This window comes from Electrophorus electricus, chromosome 7, assembly GCF_041902795.1.
Source record: "Electrophorus electricus isolate QZ-2024a chromosome 7, ASM4190279v1, whole genome shotgun sequence".
Lineage (NCBI taxonomy): Eukaryota > Metazoa > Chordata > Actinopteri > Gymnotiformes > Gymnotidae > Electrophorus > Electrophorus electricus.
The window spans coordinates 33,599,441-33,620,000 of record NC_137503.1 but is presented as its reverse complement, the minus strand read 5'-3'; the positions used below and the strand labels follow the sequence as shown (position 1 = coordinate 33,620,000).

The window sequence follows — 20,560 nt, the reverse complement described above, 5'->3', positions numbered from 1 at the left end:
ATTAAGAAGAGTTTGAGTTGTCATGCTCCTTAACCAACCCCCCACCTCTCCCCACCCCCGACTGTGCTGGTACAACAACAGATGTCTAATCCACACTCTCTCCTGCTCTTAGGACAAGCACGCTGAGGAGGTTAGGAGGAACAAGGAGATGAAGGAGGAGGCATGTCGGTAGAGGAGGCGGCTGACGCGGAGAACTGCTTACGGTTGGGGGAGCGAGGAGGAGACCTACAGAGCAAACCAGAACATCTCACTGAACTAACGCAGGCCTGTAGCAGAAGCCTCCAATGACAGTTTGAATCATACTAAACATTTATTTATTCTTATTTATTTATTTATTTAGGTTTAACAATGTTAAATGATGTCAGTGAGTGAGATTTAACAGTGTCAAAACTAATGTCGAAACTAGTGATAAAAAAAGACCAAAAGATGCCTGGTTTTATTTGGATGGCAATGTAAGGTGCACTGAAGTTGTAGTGTCTAGGTGGGTGGCGGTGGCGGATAACACTACACCGCCCCAAAAAAGTAAATGATTGGTACATGCCGATGATGGTGTAGACGAAAAGAAAGACATGAGAACGAAATTACGGGGGATACTTACATCAACACCTAATACCGTAGCGATAGGGGGCGTCATCCGAGGTGAGGCTAACCCAAGACCACCAGAAATTGCATCTCGCAGAAGGTTCACGCAGTTAATACATATTGCAAAAATATGCTGTTTCTTAAATGTATGATGTGTAGGAAAAGTGAAAACTATGCATGTCTATACGCGCAGTTGATGTTGAATTCACGCCTTGTCAGTTCAATCAATTATAATAACGCCTTTCCCCTCCAGAGTTCTCAATTTTCTCTTGTTGATAACACGCTTTCAGACATGATGATCCAGATTTATTTTTTGTCTAGGGTTGTCGTGAATCTCCTCACCATTAGCCCATTTACGATGAAACGCCCGGAATCGACTCATTTATGAAGCACAACTCAAAAGCACATAGCCAGTAGCTGTTACTTTGAAAGACGCCGGTGCGCCGGTTAAAAACCACCCGAGCTCAGAGAACGGCGTGTGAAGACTGTGAAGCAGAGTGCAGCCAGACGCCACACTTCTCCTCGAAGTGAGGTAGCACGTAGATACGCTTCCACAGCCTTAGGTTAGTGTATGCTGCACTTTGGTTTGGCATGTCACTGTGCTTTCCTTGGTGCCATCTGTGTACTTATGTTACCTGTTAATTGAAGAGAGACCAGAAAAGACTACATGCTTGCGGTCCCGGCCTCGCAGACAACGTAACTGTGCCGTGATGAGAACTGGAAATGTTTCAGGATCCTGTATAAATATGAATCCCTACCCCACCTCACTGCCCATGTCTGTGGACACCCTAAAAGAATAAAATCTCTCTGTTTTGACATGGTCAGTAAAAGCTTCTCTTGACTAAATGACCAGTTTTGTGATTTGTCGCTTTCTGTACCGCCAACCCTGTTAAACGTATTCATTTAAACGTACCGAGTCCGAATTGTAAGGTGTCAGTGAGGCGAGAACATTGAAATCCATTCGTCAGCACGGTGAGCATCTATTCTCTACCACATTTAAAAGAGCACCACCAAAAAGTAGCAAAACAATATTTATGAAAGAGATTTTTTATTTTTTAGTCTTTCTATGAAGTCATATGAAATGAACAATCAAACTTCTTTGTAACCCTCAAATGAACCAGTTTATGTCCCATAGAGCGGCCATGAATAGATTTAGTAGAATCTCTGAAGCGTCCAAGGCACTAGGTGTCAGTATAATATGACGCATCATTGGGGGGAAATGGCTCTTGAAGAGAGTGTGCTGTGGTACTGAACATCGTACATTCGTCAATGTTTCCATTTGTTGTGCAGCCAGGGAAATAAGGGTGTGTTGACATTCCGTTTGGCGGCGTGTCTGGTTACGATGAGTTGACAGCAAAGTTTGTTACACTCTAAGATCGATAACAGTTGATAGAACATAGCTGTGAATCTGACTGATACATGTGCATTTTAACTTCCGAGCGCTGTTACGCTACATATCGGCACTCACGGAATGACTCTAACCCCAATCAAATTATTTGGCCGGATCTTGCTGATGTATAAATGTCATTATGTCGCAGCTTATTGATTAGTAAATAAGACCGCCTGTCTGGTCACAGACGCGGGACATCTTAAAGCCTTGATCCTGGTTTAAGGCAAGCGCGCGGGACGGGCTACATCGGAGGGAGCACGTTGGGCACCGCGCACGTGCAGCCCACTTTGACGGTCTTCTTCTCGAGCTGCAGCACCGACTCCTGCCGCTTGGCCTTCACGCGCCTGAGGACCAGAATCTGGTAGAAGATGGGCTTGGACTCCAGTCCCATGTCCTCCTGGCCGTCTCTGGTCAGGCAGCCCGTCCTCTCGCATTTGGCTTCGAAGATGTGATACGGGACGCGGTCCACATCATAGGAGGACCTGCAGCGAGCATAAGGAGCATGCTGCGCACGTTAGTGCATAATGCATAAGACACAGAAAAATAAAAACAAAGCAAAAAGGATCTGACATCCTCAGCTCGGTCACCTCTGTAAGGTTTTAGCCCAAAAAAAAAAAAAAAAAAAAAAATTACAAAAACAATTTATTACAATACATTTAAATATAGTTAAAGTAATACAATGAAAAATTAAAGAGATAAAAGTTTATTAATATAAATATGATAGCATCTAAAGTGCATAAAATCAAGTATAACTCTTTTCACTCTTATAAATCTTAGTGAATTTATATTGACTAAATCCTAGATAAAGGTACAATAGGAAATGAAACCAGCTCTGTCCTGTAGTTCACCGTAGACCTGCCTACTGTAGACTACATCTGCTAAGGTGCTAACGCTCAGAAGCCCTGGACAAGGTGGGTCTGTTTGAGACCATCCCTGGGTCCTGGGGTTCTGGCTGTGCCTGGAAATGTTTTCAGAAACAGTATTTATCTGTATTTACTTTTAAATGCAGAAATCAGTTTAAAACCTGGATGTAGCCATAAACGCCTTGGTGCCCTGTTAATCACACCTGTAAGGCAGGGTGTCCTTGACGTGTTGTATTGTCAGTCTGTAGATTTTTAAACTCACTCATATGTCCATGGTGAAATTGACAGTCTGGGCGATATCAGCAGGGAGTCCGAGGAGTTGAGCAGAGCAGGGTCGACTTTGAGCCAGAGTTTCCGCATCCTGCCCCGTGGGCCCTTGCTGGGCTTGGGCAGCTTCATGCTCCTGTTCCTCTGGGGGGCAGCGAGGGCGTCCACGTCGAGCAGCAATGCTGCTACACCCAGCATCACGACAGCTTTGAAGACCTCGAAGGAGAAGTAGGAGAAGAACACACGAAGCAAGACGACAGAGGAGGACAGAAAAAAGCATAATGTGCTACATTTTTGCTGCTTACTTTTAATGAGTATATTTCTTTATAATGTCTTTTTAGTTATACAACTCTTTTATATATTGAAAGATTTTCCAGGAAACTTGTTGTCTTCGGTATCTTCAGTATCTACACAAGCATCCAGGATAAAGTGTGCAATGAAGGTAAATCGCTAAATAAAAATGCTTCTTCCAGCAAAATCAGTCAATTTGAACAAAACTATACACTGACGTACACAATATGGCAGTTTGAAGACACTAGTTCATAGCACAGCATGTTTAGAAAGTAATGACTATACTGTAGTTATGTAAGTATACTGTAGTGATATTCTCAGGTTGCTAAAGCAAGCTTTGATAAAATTGTAACTAACAATCAACCACAGAAAACAACAATTATGACAATTGTTCAATTATGACAAACAATTACTAACCATTGAGATCGGCATCTCCAAAGAAAAGGCTCTGCTTTGTTCTCCTAGCCTACCAGCCTCAGTCAGAGAGTAATGAGACTTTGACAGTTTCCTATCTGTATATATATATGGGTCAGGACCTGATTCTCTACACGGCTTCCTCCTCTTGACACAGTTAAAAAAAGAGAAAAAGAAAATGCAAACATGGGGTCTGATGTGATCCAGTCTGGGACCATGTCAGGAACAGCATGAAAATATTACAATCTAAGTACATCAAATCAAATGGAAGTTTTACTTGACTGATTGCACAGTCCAGTGTGGCATAAAGTCAGCAGTTTACTGCACCTGCTAAAACTTCATAAAATATGTCGATTTTAATGTAATATGTAGCATTTTTGTGAATCAGTAAGACAGCATACTTGGGTATGGTTACTAAATGTGTTTGGGAAAGCCATGTGTATGTGTGCACGCTGCTTCAGACATGCAGAGGTGTGTTTTTACACGTAATCTCACTACTGAAGTTTTAGTAGAAACTAGGGGGGAAAGTGTCTTTACAATGAACAGTTAACAATGTCCAAATCAATGTTTGGAAGCCATCAAAAACATATGAAGAAGAATGTAGGACTGGATCCAGTGCATATGTATGTAATTCATATTCTGTTTAGTGCAGACTCACCGAGATTACTGCATGGGTAGCTGCATGGCGTGATTTGTGTGCTGTATACAGAAGGGCTTCTAGTTCTCTGTTCTTTAGTATTCAGAGGCAGTGATTTAAGATGAGCGGTAAGCTTCTCAGCTTTTCAAACTTTGGCCGTCACGACGAGAACCTCTTAAGCTTTTTGCTGCTCAGTCCTGTTCGCAAACCTCGAGCCTGCTGTCAACCGCCATCACTATAACCTCCTGGTAGTTTAAAGGCTGGGCAATAGACTACCCAGTCTAGAACCATGGAGACTCCTTTTTCTACATTTTCTAAACTTTTTTTAAATGGTAAAAATAGTTTTCAGAGTTTGACCTTATACAAGTAAAAAAATCACTTACAAAAACACTTACAAATGTGATTTCCCTCTTACACAACAAGCTGTCCTCTAGACACCAAACCAATTTGATCCAATCCTCACAAGCTTTCGGTGCACTGTCAAAACACATTGTTAATATTGTAAATAAATCACTGAAACAAGGGATGTACCCACAGAGTATTAAAACAGCAGTTATTTATCAAGCCTCTTCTAAAGAAGAATAAATTAGATCCTATTAACCTCAATAATAACAGACCAATTCCTAATATTACATTTTTCAGAAAGATTATTGAGCATGATGTCTCTCTTCATTTTCAGGAATACTTAAATATTTACACAGAAACCACAATAACTGAAGTCCTCAATGATCTTAGGCTAAATCCAGTAACATGTCTACACTTTCTTTTTTGAAATCAGTGCTGTATTTGGCACAAGATGTTCACTGAATACTACTAAACCACCTAAAAGACTGTATTTGCCTAACTGGTATTTTCTGAACTGTTTCCAGCTCTAAATGCCATGAGCAATTCTGTGGTGTCCCCCAGGGCTCAATTTTCAGACGAGCGCTCTTTAATCTCTGTAAGCTTTGCCATTGCACCAGTATGCAGACGATATATATATATATATATATATATATATATATATATATATATATATATATATATATATATATATATATATCTCGTCTGCATACTGGTGCAATGGCAAATATATATAATTGTATTTTTTTTTGTGTGTGTGTCTACCCACTGATTCCTGGGGTTCCATTGACCTTGATTTTTAACTGTCTAGAAGACATCAAGTCCGAGATGTGTCAGAGTTTCTTGTACCAGGACAAAACAGAATTTTTTAATAATTGGGAATTGTCATGAGTGCATTGATGCAGTAATGTATCTGGAGTGCCTATCAGTTAAGGCCCAACACCATATCAAAAACCCAAGTGTCACTTTTGACTTTGACCTAAGCATTAAACGCTATGTTAGCAATGTCTCAAGAACAGCGCTCTATCATCTTCATAACATAGCCAAGGTCAGAAGTATCCTCACAGCAACTGATAGGGAAAAACGTGTACACACCTTTGTATCTTCACATCTGGACAACTGTAATGCACTGTTGGAAAACTTGCCAAAGAAAACTGCTTCATGTTGGCAGAGAGTCCAGAATGCAGCAGCAGAGGCCTGGCATGCTCCAAGATGAGAGAACATACAACCAGGCATGGACCTCCACGGCCCTCAGATCCACCGCTAAAACACCTCCTGACTAAAGAGCTCTGAGGATGCCTTCTCCTGCCATGGCCCTAAACATCTGGAATTCTCGGCCAGATGGCCTGAGGGCTCTTGACACTTTAAATACTTTCAATAATTAAGGCCTTTTATTAAACTGCTCTGCCTCCACTGTATTTTTTACCTTGTTTATTTGAAAGGATTGTTTGTTTGTTTGTTTTTTTACTTTTTACTATGTCTTACATCTGCAGTTGGGTGGTTTTTAAGTTGTCTTCTACTTTGAATTATATTTACCATATTTATTTAAATTTAACTTTAACTTTCTATTTAAACAATATTTAACTAAATTTTAACAAATAGGATTTTTTTTGTATTTTATTATGTATTCTCTATTTTCTGGGAAGCACGCTGTAAACTGCATTTACGAAAGTGTCAGGCAAATAATACATTGATTAATTATAAAAGATTATTATTAATGCATCTCAGAATACTCAATGGCTTCATCAGAACTGCAGTGTGTGATGTGACTATAAGGACAAGAAACCTTTTTCCCATAAAAAGAGCTAAAGATTAATATCAGGCCCGCCACTAGCAGGAAGAACCTTCACGAAAGTTTTGACCTGTTGTGTGTGTGTGTGTGTGCGCGCGTGTGTGCGCGCGTGCATATAGGCCAGGCTGCATCTTTCTGTGTCCTTTGGCACAGTCTACTGCAGTCTCACCCACTCAGTAGAAATGTAGGTCACCAAAATGCTGAAGGGCTTCTTGAAACTCAGGCGAAACGCTAAAACACTAAAACCACAGAGGCTGCAGTTATCATGTCACCATGACTCATTACCCTGTGATGCCATTAAAAGGGAGCGGAGCTCAGTCCCGTAACCATCATTACTACCGTGTGATTGTGTGCATAAAGTGTACGGTCCATCCCAGAGACGCAGCCAGCTGCAAATGTCTTTGCAAGATCACGACGTGCTCAGCAACATCCAGCACAAGCAAAACAGCGGCGGAAATCCTCGCAGCGGCACGGTGCCGATCACGGCCTGTAGGTGGCGCACTCTGCCGTTTAAACCCGGCTTAGCTCACCGGCGGGCACATGTCCTATAGCGGCGTGTCATGGTTCGTGATCATGAAGGCGGTATGGACAGAGATGGAGAAGCCAGGTCCCCGCGAGGAAACAGGCAACAGTTCCAAGTAGTGATACGCATCAGTGGTGCTCTCACAATGACTCCGGCCGCGATGCTCCACTTCGTGCCCACGCAAAGCGCGGAGGCAGCACTGGGCCAGTGGAGAAACTGGTTAGACACGACGCCCCAGCACGACTGTCTACTGTGGTGCGTGATACGTGGGGGGGGGGGGGTGATACCTGTGTGTGTACAGCTCACTTCACGTTACACACGACTCAGACCCACACCACTTTCTAAGGTACTTATCCTGGTTGAATGAAATCCATTTTTTTTAATGCTGCTTTATTTAAAAATGACACAACACCATGTTTAACTAAATAGGTTTTATAACCTGCCTCTAACAGTTAACGGTCAACGCCAGTGCTTCTCTCAGTTGTGTAGTGCCTCATGATTCTGTCATCCTGTGTGCTCTGCTCGTGTGTGCTACAGCAGAGAAATCGACATCTTACCAGCGTATAGAAAATATAAAGGAAAGACAATAAAACATTTGACATTATTTATTCATTTGTTCAGTGGGACACCAAACACAAACCTAACTTTCCTTTTAACAACAATATATACAATGTTTCGACACATTCTTAAAAATAAGTAAAACCAAGTTGAGATGTCAGACTGATTTGCAGACCCTTAGACTAAAATACGTGAAGTCCTGTGACGCTTCATTAGACACCATTAAATGTGTACAAGTCAGCAACTGCTTTGTGAAAGAAAAAAAGACCAAAATTAAACAAACACGCAGTTCAACACGCCTTTGACGTGGACCCAAGAGAAGCCCTGCGCACGCATCGGTCCGCCACCGGCCTACTGCCTCAGAGCTTCGTCTCGTCTCTTCTCCTCATCAGACCTTCCTCGTCAGATGAGGAAGATGATGTCGTCTGCTACCATCACCTGGTTGTCGTCTTGCATGCGGTCGAGGGCGGCACGAACCTCAGCTGGGGTGAAGGGGGCGGAGCTTCTCTTGTTGGCAGCGTCCATCAGAGCATTAAAGCCCACAGACTGAGCGTGTGTGGAGCGGAAAACCTCCAGTAGTGCAGATTTGAACGCCTTTAGCCTGGAAGGGGCACATAAATGCAGGAGAAGCTGGATATCGTGACACCAAAGCCACAAAGAGAAGCCAAACAGCTCCACTACAAAACAAACAAACATTACTAAAGCACTAAACGTTACTAATGTGACCAAAATAAGTTGTCTAAAATGTTTCAACAGCTTTGGTCACTTTATGAAGAATGAAACATCAATTCAGAAGCAAAGAAACTGGAGGGATCAGATCCCTACCTGTTCGCTGACAGCTCGGTGTGACCATTCTGATCAGGCATCTCCACGGCCTCCTCACTGGGCCGGCTAGGAGCAGGAGACTGGACTGTGCACAAAAAAAAACAACAAAAAAACAATAACCCCACAACAGTAAATCTTACAGCATTTCTATCAGATCCATCAGACCAAATCAGCCAGCATCAGATCTGATATGATGGCAGACTTTGGTGGCGACGTGCTAACTGTCAGGCTCACTCGCAGGTATGTCCTTTTCGGTGGTGAAGTCGTACGGGTCGTAGGGTCCACTGTCTTGGGATGGCCTGCGTGTGGATGAACTGCGCCTCCTAGAGGACATCAAAGGCAAAACAAACCCCCATGAGTACCAAACACCTGCCATGGGGGATTAGGTTCGTTATGCAGATCTCCAAACCATCTGCAAAGGGACACGGAACGGGTCACATCCATAGAGCAGGCGTGTGCCACAACAAGAATGACGTCCCCTCTGAACATGGCGCTTAGGTTTAACACAGAAGCCGTGAGGAGGACTGTTCGGACCTCTTCCTCGGCTGGCGGCTGGCGTCCTGGGCTTCTTCCTCCTCTTCCTCTTCCTCGGAGGTCGTGTCCCCGTCTCCATGTCTGGCACGCTTCCTCTCCTTCTCCAGAACCTGGAAACAGCGGGAATGTTTATTACCCAGAAACACTGGTTTAGGATATTTAGGTCCGATATATAAAATCTTAAAATCAAAATGTATTATTCACACAGGATAACGTACAAGGTACCTGAATGCCGATTACATTCAGATTTAAAACCTGAATTTCTGGACCACACCTACATGTCCAGTAAACATCGTCTTACGATCATAATCAGAGTCAGAATGGGGCGTTGCCATCGGCAGCGGCTACGACGTCTTACAATTCCAGAAGACCCATGTGATTTTAGTCCTGTGAGAATGGGGTCTTAAATGGCCATGGTGCTGGTGTGAGCAGCAGGGGAAACACTGGGCACTAGGACCTTTTTGAAGTAGGCGAACTGGACAAGCGCCACTGCCACATCTGTGTCCTCCAGCTCCACTGACTTGCTCAGACGGGCCTTGGCGTGGGCCGTGGAAAGACGGATCAGCGTCTCCAGCGTCCTCGCCGTGACGGGGGACGTCTAGGGGTGGCGCAAAGAGTACGTCAGTAAACCTGACGAGCACGCGAGAGCGGGACAATCCACACGTGTGCATCTCCACTCACCCGAGCAACGTCTGAGCCGAGCTGCTCCTGGCTGCGGAGGCGGGAGTACTCTTCTGCGATGTGACTGGCTGCTTCTTGTGTCAGTACAGGGGACAGTGCCTTGGCAACGTGGATGTACTTCCTCATGAACTCTTTGCTCACCACTCGGTCCCTGTCAGCGACAGGAGCCATGTGACGTCTCACGTTTGTTATGACCATCAGCCCAGCGCTAAGCTCTTCCGTAAAGCACCAAGGCCATGTGTAAAACACACAGCCAGGATTCGGCATTTACCTCTGTCTCCTGTTGCCATGGAGAAGGTGGTTGTGTTTCTCATACACCTGTAGCTCCTCCTCATCCTCCTGACACACATCAGGGTCACTGGTGGCCAAAACATCCACCGAGCCGCCCAGAGCGAGTGCTATTACACACACACACACACACACACACACACACACACACACACACACACACACACACACACACACACACACACACACACACACACACACACACACACACACACAGGTGTACATGTCAGTAACTAACTAAAACACACTGTGCATTGCATACATTTGCTTTTGGCTCCAGTTATACCACGACACCAAAGTGATCAGACCAGCCAGCTGTGGCCCTAACGGCCACGGGGGTCCGTCTGATACCTGCTCCGTCCTGTTCGCGGGGGTCACGGTAACGGTGCATGCGCAACACATGGTCGGAGATCTCGCGGTCCTGCTCGGGGTCCATCTGGTCAAGCATGATGAAGAGCAAGTCAAAGCGGGATAGCAGAGAGTCCTGAAGACCAATGTTCTCCATGGGGGTCTTATACTGGTCGTACTGCGGGGGGGGGGAGACAAAGTGTAAGAAAGAGAGAGCGAGTTACTCTCACAAATTAACACATGAATCACTTAAAGAGGAAATCCTATAATAAAAGTGTATTCCTGTTTCCTGTAAGTTACTATGCAGTAGAATCACAGTACGTTCTATGTTCAGATCAATATTCAATATTACAGTTCGCGCTATGTTCATTTTTAGGAGTAACAGCCAGACGGGTTTGGCAATAACCTGGAGAATGAAATGTCATGTTGACCTAAATCTGAAAATTGAACGTGTCCAGACGAACATCACCACGGTTTCAAGGTTTCAGATCTCCTTCTCTCAGTGTGTGCGACAGCGATGTCACTCACCCGGCCATAGACGGGGTTGGCGGCAGCCAGGACACTACAGCGGGCATTGAGCCGGGCGTGGATGCCCGCCTTGGCAATGGTGACACGCCCCTGCTCCATCACCTCGTGGATGGCCGTGCGATCCATGTCCGACATCTTGTCAAACTCGTCGATGCATACGACACCCCGATCAGCCAGGACCATGGCGCCTGCCTCCAAGCGCCGCTCGCCTGGGAGAGACGTCGAGATAGACAGACACAGAGAGAGAGAGAGAGAGAGAGAGAGAGAACATCCCTGAGTGTCCACGCCGAGACCTTTAGCTTTGGCTGCTGGCGTATGTGTGACGTAACCCCTCGTCATCCCTCCACACGCTCCTCCTGTCGTGTCTCAGTAGGGTTCAATACCTGTCTCCTGGTCGGTGGTGACAGCAGCTGTCAGGCCCACGCCGGATGAGCCACGGCCCGTGGTGGGGATGGCACGAGGAGCCGTGTAGAGGACGTAGCGCAGGAGCTGAGACTTCGCCACGGACGGGTCACCTGGGAAACGACACCCAAGGACTCAGATGTCTTTGCACACACAATGGACGGCTGGAATCCAGGCTACGGGACGCATCCCACCGACCTCAGAACTTCCAGCCTGTACTCGGCACGGACGTTTGTGTAATACAGAAGCCACTGGGTTATAGTGTTCCAGATACTCTCTGACTGGGTTCTAGGTCAAGGGTATGCATAAACGAGGCCTTTCTGTCTGTTTAATCCCACGGTAGGATTAGATCTTATAAATGCTGGTCCCTGCTACACTAGTGAAGGTGATGACTCAAGACAGATTCCACCTGTCTGGTGTTCTTACTCACAAGGAAGCACTGGAAACGTTTTTTTTTCTGCAAAACGTGCATTGAACTAGTGTCAGCATAAATGTAGTTCCCACCTATGAGAAGCACATTGATGTCTCCACGGATCCGCGAGCCATTTTCCAGAACCTTCTCCACTCCACCCAATAACATGCACAGAATGGCCTTCTTGATGTACTCGTGACCGTGGATGCTGGGGGCCAGGGAGCGCGCAAGCTGGTCGAACACATTCTGTCAAAGGTCGGGAGAAAAAGTGTTAAACCTCAACTTCACCAACTCCACGCCAACGTCAGTGCCAAGGGTACACGTGAGGTCAGCGGAACAGGGACGTTTAAGATCATCTTAAATGGGAGAGAGAGTGTTCAGTGTGATACTCGCTCTACCTCTAAAGCGTTCAGTGTGATACTCGCTCTACCACTAAAGCGTTCAGTGTGACACTCGCTCCACCACTAGAGTGTTCAGTGTGACACTCGCTCCACCACTAGTGTTCAGTACGACTCTCTACCACTTTGTGTGACATTCACTCTACCACTAAAGAGTGTTCAGTGTGACACTCACTCCACCACTTTAGTGGTATAGTGATCATTAAGATGGCGCTGGTGAGGTCGGCTGCCGTCACGACTGCTCCGTCCACACCTGGCACTTTTTTCGTTCTTTTCGCTCTTCCCGCTACCCCTGACTTCTCCGCAGCCCTTCTCTACACACCACGGCGCGTATCTCATACACCAGAGATGCTCTTATTTCTCTTAATCTACATACCGCTCACCTCAAGCCGTCTCTAACCCCGGACCCAAGATGGCCGACGGAGATCCTGAGGGAGAACAAAGGACGCGACGCGAGGAAAAGGCCTCGAGGGAAGCGAGCCAGCATCAGGACCAGGCTGAGGGCTCGGGCACACCGAGCTCCCTTACTTAGCATCCTGCTAGCCAATGTCCAGTCTCTGGACAACAAGCTCGATGACCTCCGGGCCAGGATAAAGTTCCAGAGGGACATTCGGGACTGCAATCTCCTCTGCTTCAGCGAGTCGTGGCTGAACCCAGCGGTACCAAACCACGCCATCCAGCCGGCCGAGTTCTTCTCGGTTCACCGCATGGACAGGACGGCAGATTCGGGGAAGTCGAGAGGTGGTGGAGTGTGTGTGATGGTAAACAACAGCTGGTGCAACAATGCCAATGTTGTTACTCTCGCCCGCTCCTGCTCACCCAACCTGGAGCTGCTCGCCCTCAAGCTTCGTCCTTTCACTTCGGTCATCATCAACACCATGTACATCCCACCTCAGGCCAACATGGACACTGCACTGTGGGAACTTCATGAGGCTCTCACACAGTTTCAGGCACAGCACTGGGACGCTGCACTTATCGTGGTTGGGGATTTCAACAGCGCTAACCTCAAGCGTGCAGTGCCCAACCTTTACCAGCACATAACCTTCCCCACCAGGGGAAATAGGACACTCGACCACTGCTACACCCCATACAAGGACAGCTACAAGGCACTAGCTCATCCACCGTTTGGTAAGTCGGACCATGCTGCCATCTTCTTCCTACCAAAATATAAACAAAGGCTGAAACGGGAAGCTCCGGTTCAGAGGGAGGTCGCACACTGGACAGACCAATCGGTGGCCGCTCTGCAGGACGCTCTGGATGACGCGGACTGGGACATGTTCCGGCGCAGCACTGATGATGTCAGCGAGTTTACAGAGGCAGTAGTGGGGTTTATTGGGAAACTGGTGGACGACACGATTCCAAGAATTACCATAAAGAAGTTTTCCAACCAGAAGCCCTGGGTGGATAAAACCATCCACGAGGCTCTGAACTCTCGCACTGCTGCCTACAACGCGGGTATTATCAGCGGGAACATGGACGAGTACAAGTCTGCGGCATACGGAGTGCGCAGGGCGGTGAGGGAGGCGAAGCGACGCTACGGGAGGAAACTAGAAACAGTTCCAGCAGAGTGGCTCTAGATCCCTGTGGCAGGGACTACGGACGATCACGGACTACAGGAGCCCACCCTCTGGGCTGATGAGTGCGGATGAGTCTCTGGCGAACGAGCTGAATACATTCTTCACTCGCTTCGAGGCTACATCTAGCAGCGCTAATGCTAACAGCGCTAGTGCTAACAGCGCTAATGCTAGCCGCGCTAATGCTAGCAGCGCTAGTGCTAATGGTACTATCGGCGCAGCCAACGGTGCATGCGCAGAGCCCACCATAGAACAGCGCCCTCTCATCATCACGGAGAGTGACGTGAGGAGAGTGTTTAAAAGGGTGAATACCAGGAAGGCGGTGGGACCAGATGGTATCTGCGGGAGAGTCCTCAAAGCCTGCGCAGATCAGCTAGCCCCGGTATTCACCGACATCTTCAATCTCTCCCTGATGCTCGGTATCGTCCCGTCCAGCTTCAAGCGATCCACCATCGTCCCTGTCCCGAAGAAACCTCGATCCTCCGACCTCAATGGCTACCGCCCTGTTGCCCTCACATCAGTCGTGATGAAGTGCTTTGAAAAGCTAGTCAGAGACTTCATCACATCTTCACTGCCAGCCTCCATGGACCCACTGCAGTTTGCATACCGCCACAACTGCTCCACTGATGATGCAATTGCACATCTGCTCCACACTACACTGACTCACCTGGACGAAGGGAGGGGAAATAATTTTTAACATAATTTTAACATAATGTTAACACCATCATCCCCTCCCTACTCACTACTAAGTTGGGGGATCTAGGACTGCATACATCCCTGTGCGACTGGATCTCCAACTTCCTAACAGACAGACCACAATCAGTACGGGTGGGCAACTGCCTCATCCACCCTCACCCTCAGCACTGGAGCTCCTCAGGGTTGTGTCTTAAGCCCCCTGCTCTACTCACTGCACACCTACGACTGCACAGCCACTTCCAGCTCCACCATCATTGTCAAGTTTGCTGACGACACCGTTGTCATGGGTCTGATCTCGGACAACGATGAGGGCCTACCTGGAGGAGATTAAACACCTGGAAAACTGGTGCCAGGAAAATAATCTCCTCCTAAGCGTCAGTAAGACAAAGGAGTGGATCGTGGATTGCAGCAAGAAGCAGGAGCGGCACTACCAACCTGTGAGGATCAGTGCAATCACGGTGGAGAGAGTAGATAGTGTCAGGTACCTTGGATTTGACATCTCGCAGGACCTGTCCTGGTCCCGCCATACCAGTTCCCTGGCAAAGAAGGCTCGTCAGCGTCTTTACCACCTCAGACGCCTAAGAGACTTCAGACTGCCCTCCAAGGTACTGCGGAACTTCTACACCTGCACTATCGAGAGCATCCTCACGGGGAACATCACAGTCTGGTTTGGGAATAGCACCAAGCAGGACAGACAAGCACTCCAAAGGGTAGTGTGTTCAGCAGAGTGCATCACTCACACGGAATTTCCTGACCTGCAGACCATCTACTACAAGCGGTGCCAGACCAAGGCCAGGAGGATTGTGAAGGACCCCACCCATCCCAACAATAGGCTCTTCCCTCTGTTGAGGTCAAGGAAGCGCTTTCGCTCCCTGAAGACCAAGACAGAGAGACTGAAGAGGAGCTTCTTCCCACAGGCCATTGAATCAGTGAAACTGATAAACTGTGGGGACCACCACCACCATGTAACATAAATGTAAATATGTTCAATTACCACCATGTAACATAAAAACGGTAAATATGTCATTTTACAAGATGGATCTGTACATTCTGTACATTGTGTACATACATATATACACAACCATATACATTGTGTATATAAACATAATATACATATATTGTACATACATTGTTAATATATTTTTGTACATATATAGAATATATATTTCTCTATGCACCCGTTTTCTTTTTCCTCAGTTTGGACAGAGCACTCTCAACCATTTCACTGCAAGTTATACTGTGTATGACTGTATGTAACAAACCAAACTTAAAACTTGGAGTGTTGGCGGCGACACTCGCTCCACCACTACCAGAGTGTTGGCGGCGACACTCGCTCCACCACTGCCAGAGTGTTGGCGGCGACACTCGCTCCACCACTGCCAGAGTGTTGGCGGCGACACTCGCTCCACCACTGCCAGAGTGTTGGCGGCGACACTCGCTCCACCACTGCCAGAGTGTTGGCGGCGACACTCGCTCCACCACTGCCAGAGTGTTGGCGGCGACACTCGCTCCACCACTGCCAGAGTGTTGGCGGCGACACTCGCTCCACCACTGCCAGAGTGTTGGCGGCGACACTCGCTCCACCACTGCCAGAGTGTTGGCGGCGACACTCGCTCCACCACTGCCAGAGTGTTGGCGGCGACACTCGCTCCACCACTGCCAGAGTGTTGGCGGCGACACTCGCTCCACCACTGCCAGAGTGTTGGCGGCGACACTCGCTCCACCACTGCCAGAGTGTTCGGGGAGACACTCGCTCCACCACTGCCAGAGTGTTCGGGGAGACACTCGCTCCACCACTGCCAGAGTGTTCGGGGAGACACTCGCTCCACCACTGCCAGAGTGTTCGGGGAGACACTCGCTCCACCACTGCCAGAGTGTTCGGGGAGACACTCGCTCCACCACTGCCAGAGTGTTCGGGGAGACACTCGCTCCACCACTGCCAGAGAGTTCGGGGCGACACTCGCTCCTCCACTACCAGAGTGTTGGGGGCGACACTCGCTCCTCCACTACCAGAGTGTTGGGGGCGACACTCGCTCCTCCACTACCAGAGTGTTGGGGGCGACACTCGCTCCTCCACTACCAGAGTGTTGGGGGCGACACTCGCTCCTCCACTACCAGAGTGTTGGGGGCGACACTCGCTCCTCCACTACCAGAGTGTTGGGGGCGACACTCGCTCCTCCACTACCAGAGTGTTGGGGGCGACACTCGCTCCTCCACTACCAGAGTGTTGGGGGCGACACTCGCTCCTCCACTACCAGAGTGTTGGGGGCGACACTCGCTCCTCCACTACCAGAGTGTTGGGGGCGACACTCGCTCCTCCACTACCAGAGTGTTGGGGGCGACACTCGCTCCACCACTACCAGAGTGTTGGGGGCGACACTCGCTCCACCACTACCAGAGTGTTGGGGGCGACACTCGCTCCACCACTACCAGAGTGTTGGGGGCGACACTCGCTCCACCACTACCAGAGTGTTGGGGGCGACACTCGCTCCACCACTACCAGAGTGTTGGGGGCGACACTCGCTCCACCACTAGTGTTTAGTGTGATACTCGCTCTACCACTAAAGAGAGGGAATCACACTGAACACTCCCTCTCTTTAGTGGTAGAGTGAGTGTTCAGGGTGATGTGATACTCCCCCACTTAAAGATGACCTTTGTGTTACGATGCTTTTGGCAAACCCACGTCCCACGTCTACAGCGATACACATCACACGTGCTCTTCCCCTATCCTCTCACCTTAGTGCGAGACTTGCTGAAGTTCTTGATCTTCACCACATCATCGGCAGAGAAGAAGGGCGTGACCTCTTTGCTCAGCTGTTTTAAGTGGCAGCCCACCATTATGGTCCTGACCAGGAGCACACGGACAGTGAAGTGGGCATGCACAAAACTCTGGACACTTCATAACTACACTACACTTCACAACAACTGTGAGTGACAGTAGATTAACTATCGGCATCCGATTAATTCCACCGTACAAGCTAAGAAACTGAGGGCCTCCCAGGTTACCGCAGCAACCGTGCCGTTACCTGAAGGTGCCGGAGGTGAAGCCGCCCTTCTTGCCTGGCAGGCAGCGGTAGGTGCCGACCACCTGCACACGGTCGCCGGGCTTGGCCAAGTCCACGAGGTCGTTGTCCAGGATGATGTCCACGGAGCGGGGCAGCTGACCCGCAGGCGCTTTCTCCGGCATCTCCTGCACCGTGATGGTCTGGTGGTCCTTGTAGCTAGACAAGCCGAACTCGGTCTCCAGAGGGTTGCTCTCCTCATCCTGGATCGCAGCGAGGAAAACCATGAGTGAGTGCGAGTGTGTGTGTGCTGTAGATGGAAAAGACTTTCATCTGTTCCTGAACAACACTGGATGGTCAAATGTAACTGGTGCTAGCAGGTGAAAGCACCTTGGTTGGATAGATGGCACTCGACGGGAAGGCGTCCAGCGAGGTCATGTCCGTGTACCTGCGCTCCAGGGTCTTCTTGGTGGCCGGACAATAGTGGACACTGCGCACTACTTTAGGACGCACCAGGGAGCCTGGAACACCAAGGACAAAACACTACATGGTTTCTGTAATCACGACACGTAGTTATTCGTAGTTTTGCCCTCCAAACGAACAGCTCGAGGCCAAGGCTGTCTCGCATCCTCTGACGACCCGCAGTCCGCTTTTATTACATCTGAGGACACAAGGCTCTTGGACACACACGGACTCTCTGGGAAAGCTGAGGACCATCTAACCTACCAGCCAATTTACAACCTGATCATAAAGCATTTATAAACTCCTGTTACTATGTTATTATCACAGTATTAGGGTCTTACACATGGCTATTAATATGCTTTACAGCCACAGCAATGCAGACTAACACTGACTGATGTCTGAGTGACATTTACACTGCTGCGACACGGTAAGAGACACCAGTGAACAAGCTGAGACCTACACTTGGTGACGATGCCCTCCACACACACCACGCTGCCCAGAAGCCGCGAGGTCAGCGTGCGGGGGGTCACGTGCTTGCTCCCGAAGCTGCCCTCCAGGCCGACGAAGAATTCCTCGAACTGCTTGGCGAAGGTGGCGTCTATGGAGGCGACCATGTCCTTCAGCGCACGCTGGAATGCCAGGAGCTCATCAAAAGCGTTGTTCATTAGCCTGGAAGCAGAGTGCCAGTCATTTCAGCGGCACTACAGGAGGAGCCCATACTGGTCGTCGGACGACTAGCTGAGTCAAAGTCTCGAAACGCAGCACATGGCCGTCATACTCTACAACGCTCATAAACAGGGATGTGAACAGCACTTAGTATGAAACTACCCCGAAACGCATACTTGGCAGCGCGAGCTTCGTTGCGTCGTCGCAGGTCGTTGACGTTGACCACGAGGCGGAACTTATTCTCGCTGATCATGTCCCGCACTTTGCTCTGGTATATCCCCGCATCCTGCTGCACGACGACACAAACATCACTCAGATTTCTACATACCGTTTGGAAACACGCCAATGTTAGTGGTTAAGACATTTAACTGGACTGAACTTAACTAGCCAGCTGCAACGTTCACACGAGCCCTAACAAAGGTTTGCAGCCAGCCCTCTAAACATCTAAGCCTATATGATATAAACTTCATTCAACTGTTGCAGCTACACACTCGCACTATATCTCTGGCTAACTGAACTATCTGATACATTGACTGAGAACGGAATCAGGAGAGATTATGAGAAACTATCGACGTGGCTAGCTAGCTAGCTAGCAACTAGCGGGTCGATTGTGTCGACCGACCGAATAATCGCAATATTTTAACACAAATGCGTTACTTACATCATCATCCAGAAAGTCGAGGTAATCCCGCTGGGCTTCCCTCATCTCATGATCGTCCACTACCTCTGCTGCCATGTTTGTACAGTATTAAACTTCACAGACCAAACAACAAAACTTCGACCACATAAACCAACGACTCTTCTGCTCCGAATATAGCGCTTTTTCGCGCCAGATAGGATTCCCGGCAGGGAGTGTTCTTTGTCTTGATTGGCTGGAGCGACGTCGAATAATTTTAATATTTATTAGTCTTCCGAAGGCGACCAATCAAACCGGGGGAAATCTGGCCTCTCCCTGTTCCTTTGGACATTTCGCGCGAAAAATTCAGCGAGCTGCGCATGCGCCCCGGGTCCACCGTGGAGGCAGCGTGCGCCGCTGTCTGACTTTCCCCCGTGAGGTGCCGCAGATTCCTAACAAATAACGATCAAATCTAAAGCAGTCTGCTGAATATTGTGCTACATGTGGGCAGAGTTACACACATGGTTGTCATAGTACAGGTTCTTCCTAAAACTAGTTTTATTGGGGGGGGGGGGGGTAACTATTTTCAGCGCAGCTCAGTTCAAATTTCGTAACTAAATGATAATAAAACGGCGCCAAATGCGCGATTTTCCCACAGCTAACGTTTGTATACATCTCCTTTTGCAGTTCAGTCTACAGACCCTCACGTCATGCTGTGCAGGTACACGTGTGCATGCATGGCTGAGGTTCTGTGTGCAGTCCGTGGGAGGGGAGCAGCTCAACCCTTTGGCCCCCGTCGATAAGCTGTGGACGCATTTGTTCTCTCGCTTTGTTATTGGAATCGCATCGTCCGCGACGCACACATTGTTACTTTAAATCCATGAGTTTTTAAAAATGTTTTTATGTTTAATGTTTTAGTGTTTAATAAGATCTGTTAACCGCTTTCTTTTTGTTGCTGTTTTTTGTTTTTGTTTTTTGTTTTTTTCTGATGTTATAAAGATTCTTGTCTTCGTAGCATCCCGGTAACGTACAGCAAAACCATCCTTGCTGGACAGGCCTTAAGCGCACTGTACCAACGCGCCACACATTTGTGCTTTTTTGATTTTTTTAATGTGTTATATGTTTGGTACATGCCGCACCTTTTGATGTGATGCACAACACGCTTATGCACATGTGTAATGACAGTAACATCTGGAAAAGTAAAAGTGACCAAAGCTTTGCTGTTATTACAATCCCTTCATGTTGGCATCTTTGCACAGGTTAGTCCTCTTGCTGTCTGCAGGCTGCACATCTGATATCAGTCTGTTAATGTGCCACACCCTCTTAAAATGAGAAGTAATATGATCAGTCAATACTGAATAATTGCTTTAGCTTTCCCGGTTTAAGTACTCCATCATGGGATAACTGGAAAACTACATGTGGAATACATTTATACAGACAGTTATTATCTTATTACACTTATTATCCAG

The 20,560-nt window shown here is 47.9% G+C and overlaps 3 protein-coding genes across 5 annotated transcripts in view; 1 reads left to right on the top strand and 2 right to left on the bottom strand.

Annotated features, from left to right (window-relative positions):
- stmn4 (stathmin-like 4) overlaps nt 1-1,431 on the top strand; it is a 6,256-nt gene extending 4,825 nt beyond the window's left edge. For both annotated transcript variants that reach the window (XM_027015966.3, XM_027015967.3), the window contains one exon: nt 113-1,431. In XM_027015966.3, the coding sequence (XP_026871767.1) occupies nt 113-172 (60 nt within the window). In that variant the 3' untranslated portion in view covers nt 173-1,431. The remainder of the gene's footprint in view (nt 1-112) is intronic.
- Nucleotides 1,151-5,402, bottom strand: il17a/f3 (interleukin 17a/f3). Its single transcript, XM_027015968.3, has 3 exons — nt 3,811-5,402; nt 3,098-3,318; nt 1,151-2,454 (listed from the first exon to the last, which is right to left on the bottom strand). Exons 1-3 carry the CDS (start codon nt 3,823-3,825, stop codon nt 2,214-2,216), a joined length of 477 nt encoding a protein of 158 aa, XP_026871769.2. The 5' UTR covers nt 3,826-5,402; the 3' UTR covers nt 1,151-2,213.
- A 2,289-nt stretch (nt 5,403-7,691) lies between these two features.
- On the bottom strand, nt 7,692-19,309 carry mcm3 (minichromosome maintenance complex component 3). Of its 2 annotated transcripts, XM_027015975.3 has the most exons (17): nt 19,137-19,309; nt 18,652-18,764; nt 18,270-18,478; nt 17,738-17,868; nt 17,372-17,610; nt 17,082-17,190; nt 11,770-11,923; nt 11,247-11,378; nt 10,864-11,072; nt 10,339-10,513; nt 9,971-10,097; nt 9,700-9,850; nt 9,476-9,616; nt 9,019-9,128; nt 8,719-8,807; nt 8,485-8,569; nt 7,692-8,260 (listed from the first exon to the last, which is right to left on the bottom strand). In XM_027015975.3, exons 1-17 carry the CDS (start codon nt 19,209-19,211, stop codon nt 8,062-8,064), a joined length of 2,448 nt encoding a protein of 815 aa, XP_026871776.2. In that variant the 5' UTR covers nt 19,212-19,309; the 3' UTR covers nt 7,692-8,061. The 2 variants fall into 2 exon arrangements, with proteins under 2 accessions (XP_026871776.2, XP_026871777.2); XM_027015976.3 differs by lacking the exon at nt 18,652-18,764 and having other exon boundaries at nt 19,137-19,280.
- Between the last annotated feature and the right edge of the window lie 1,251 nt (nt 19,310-20,560).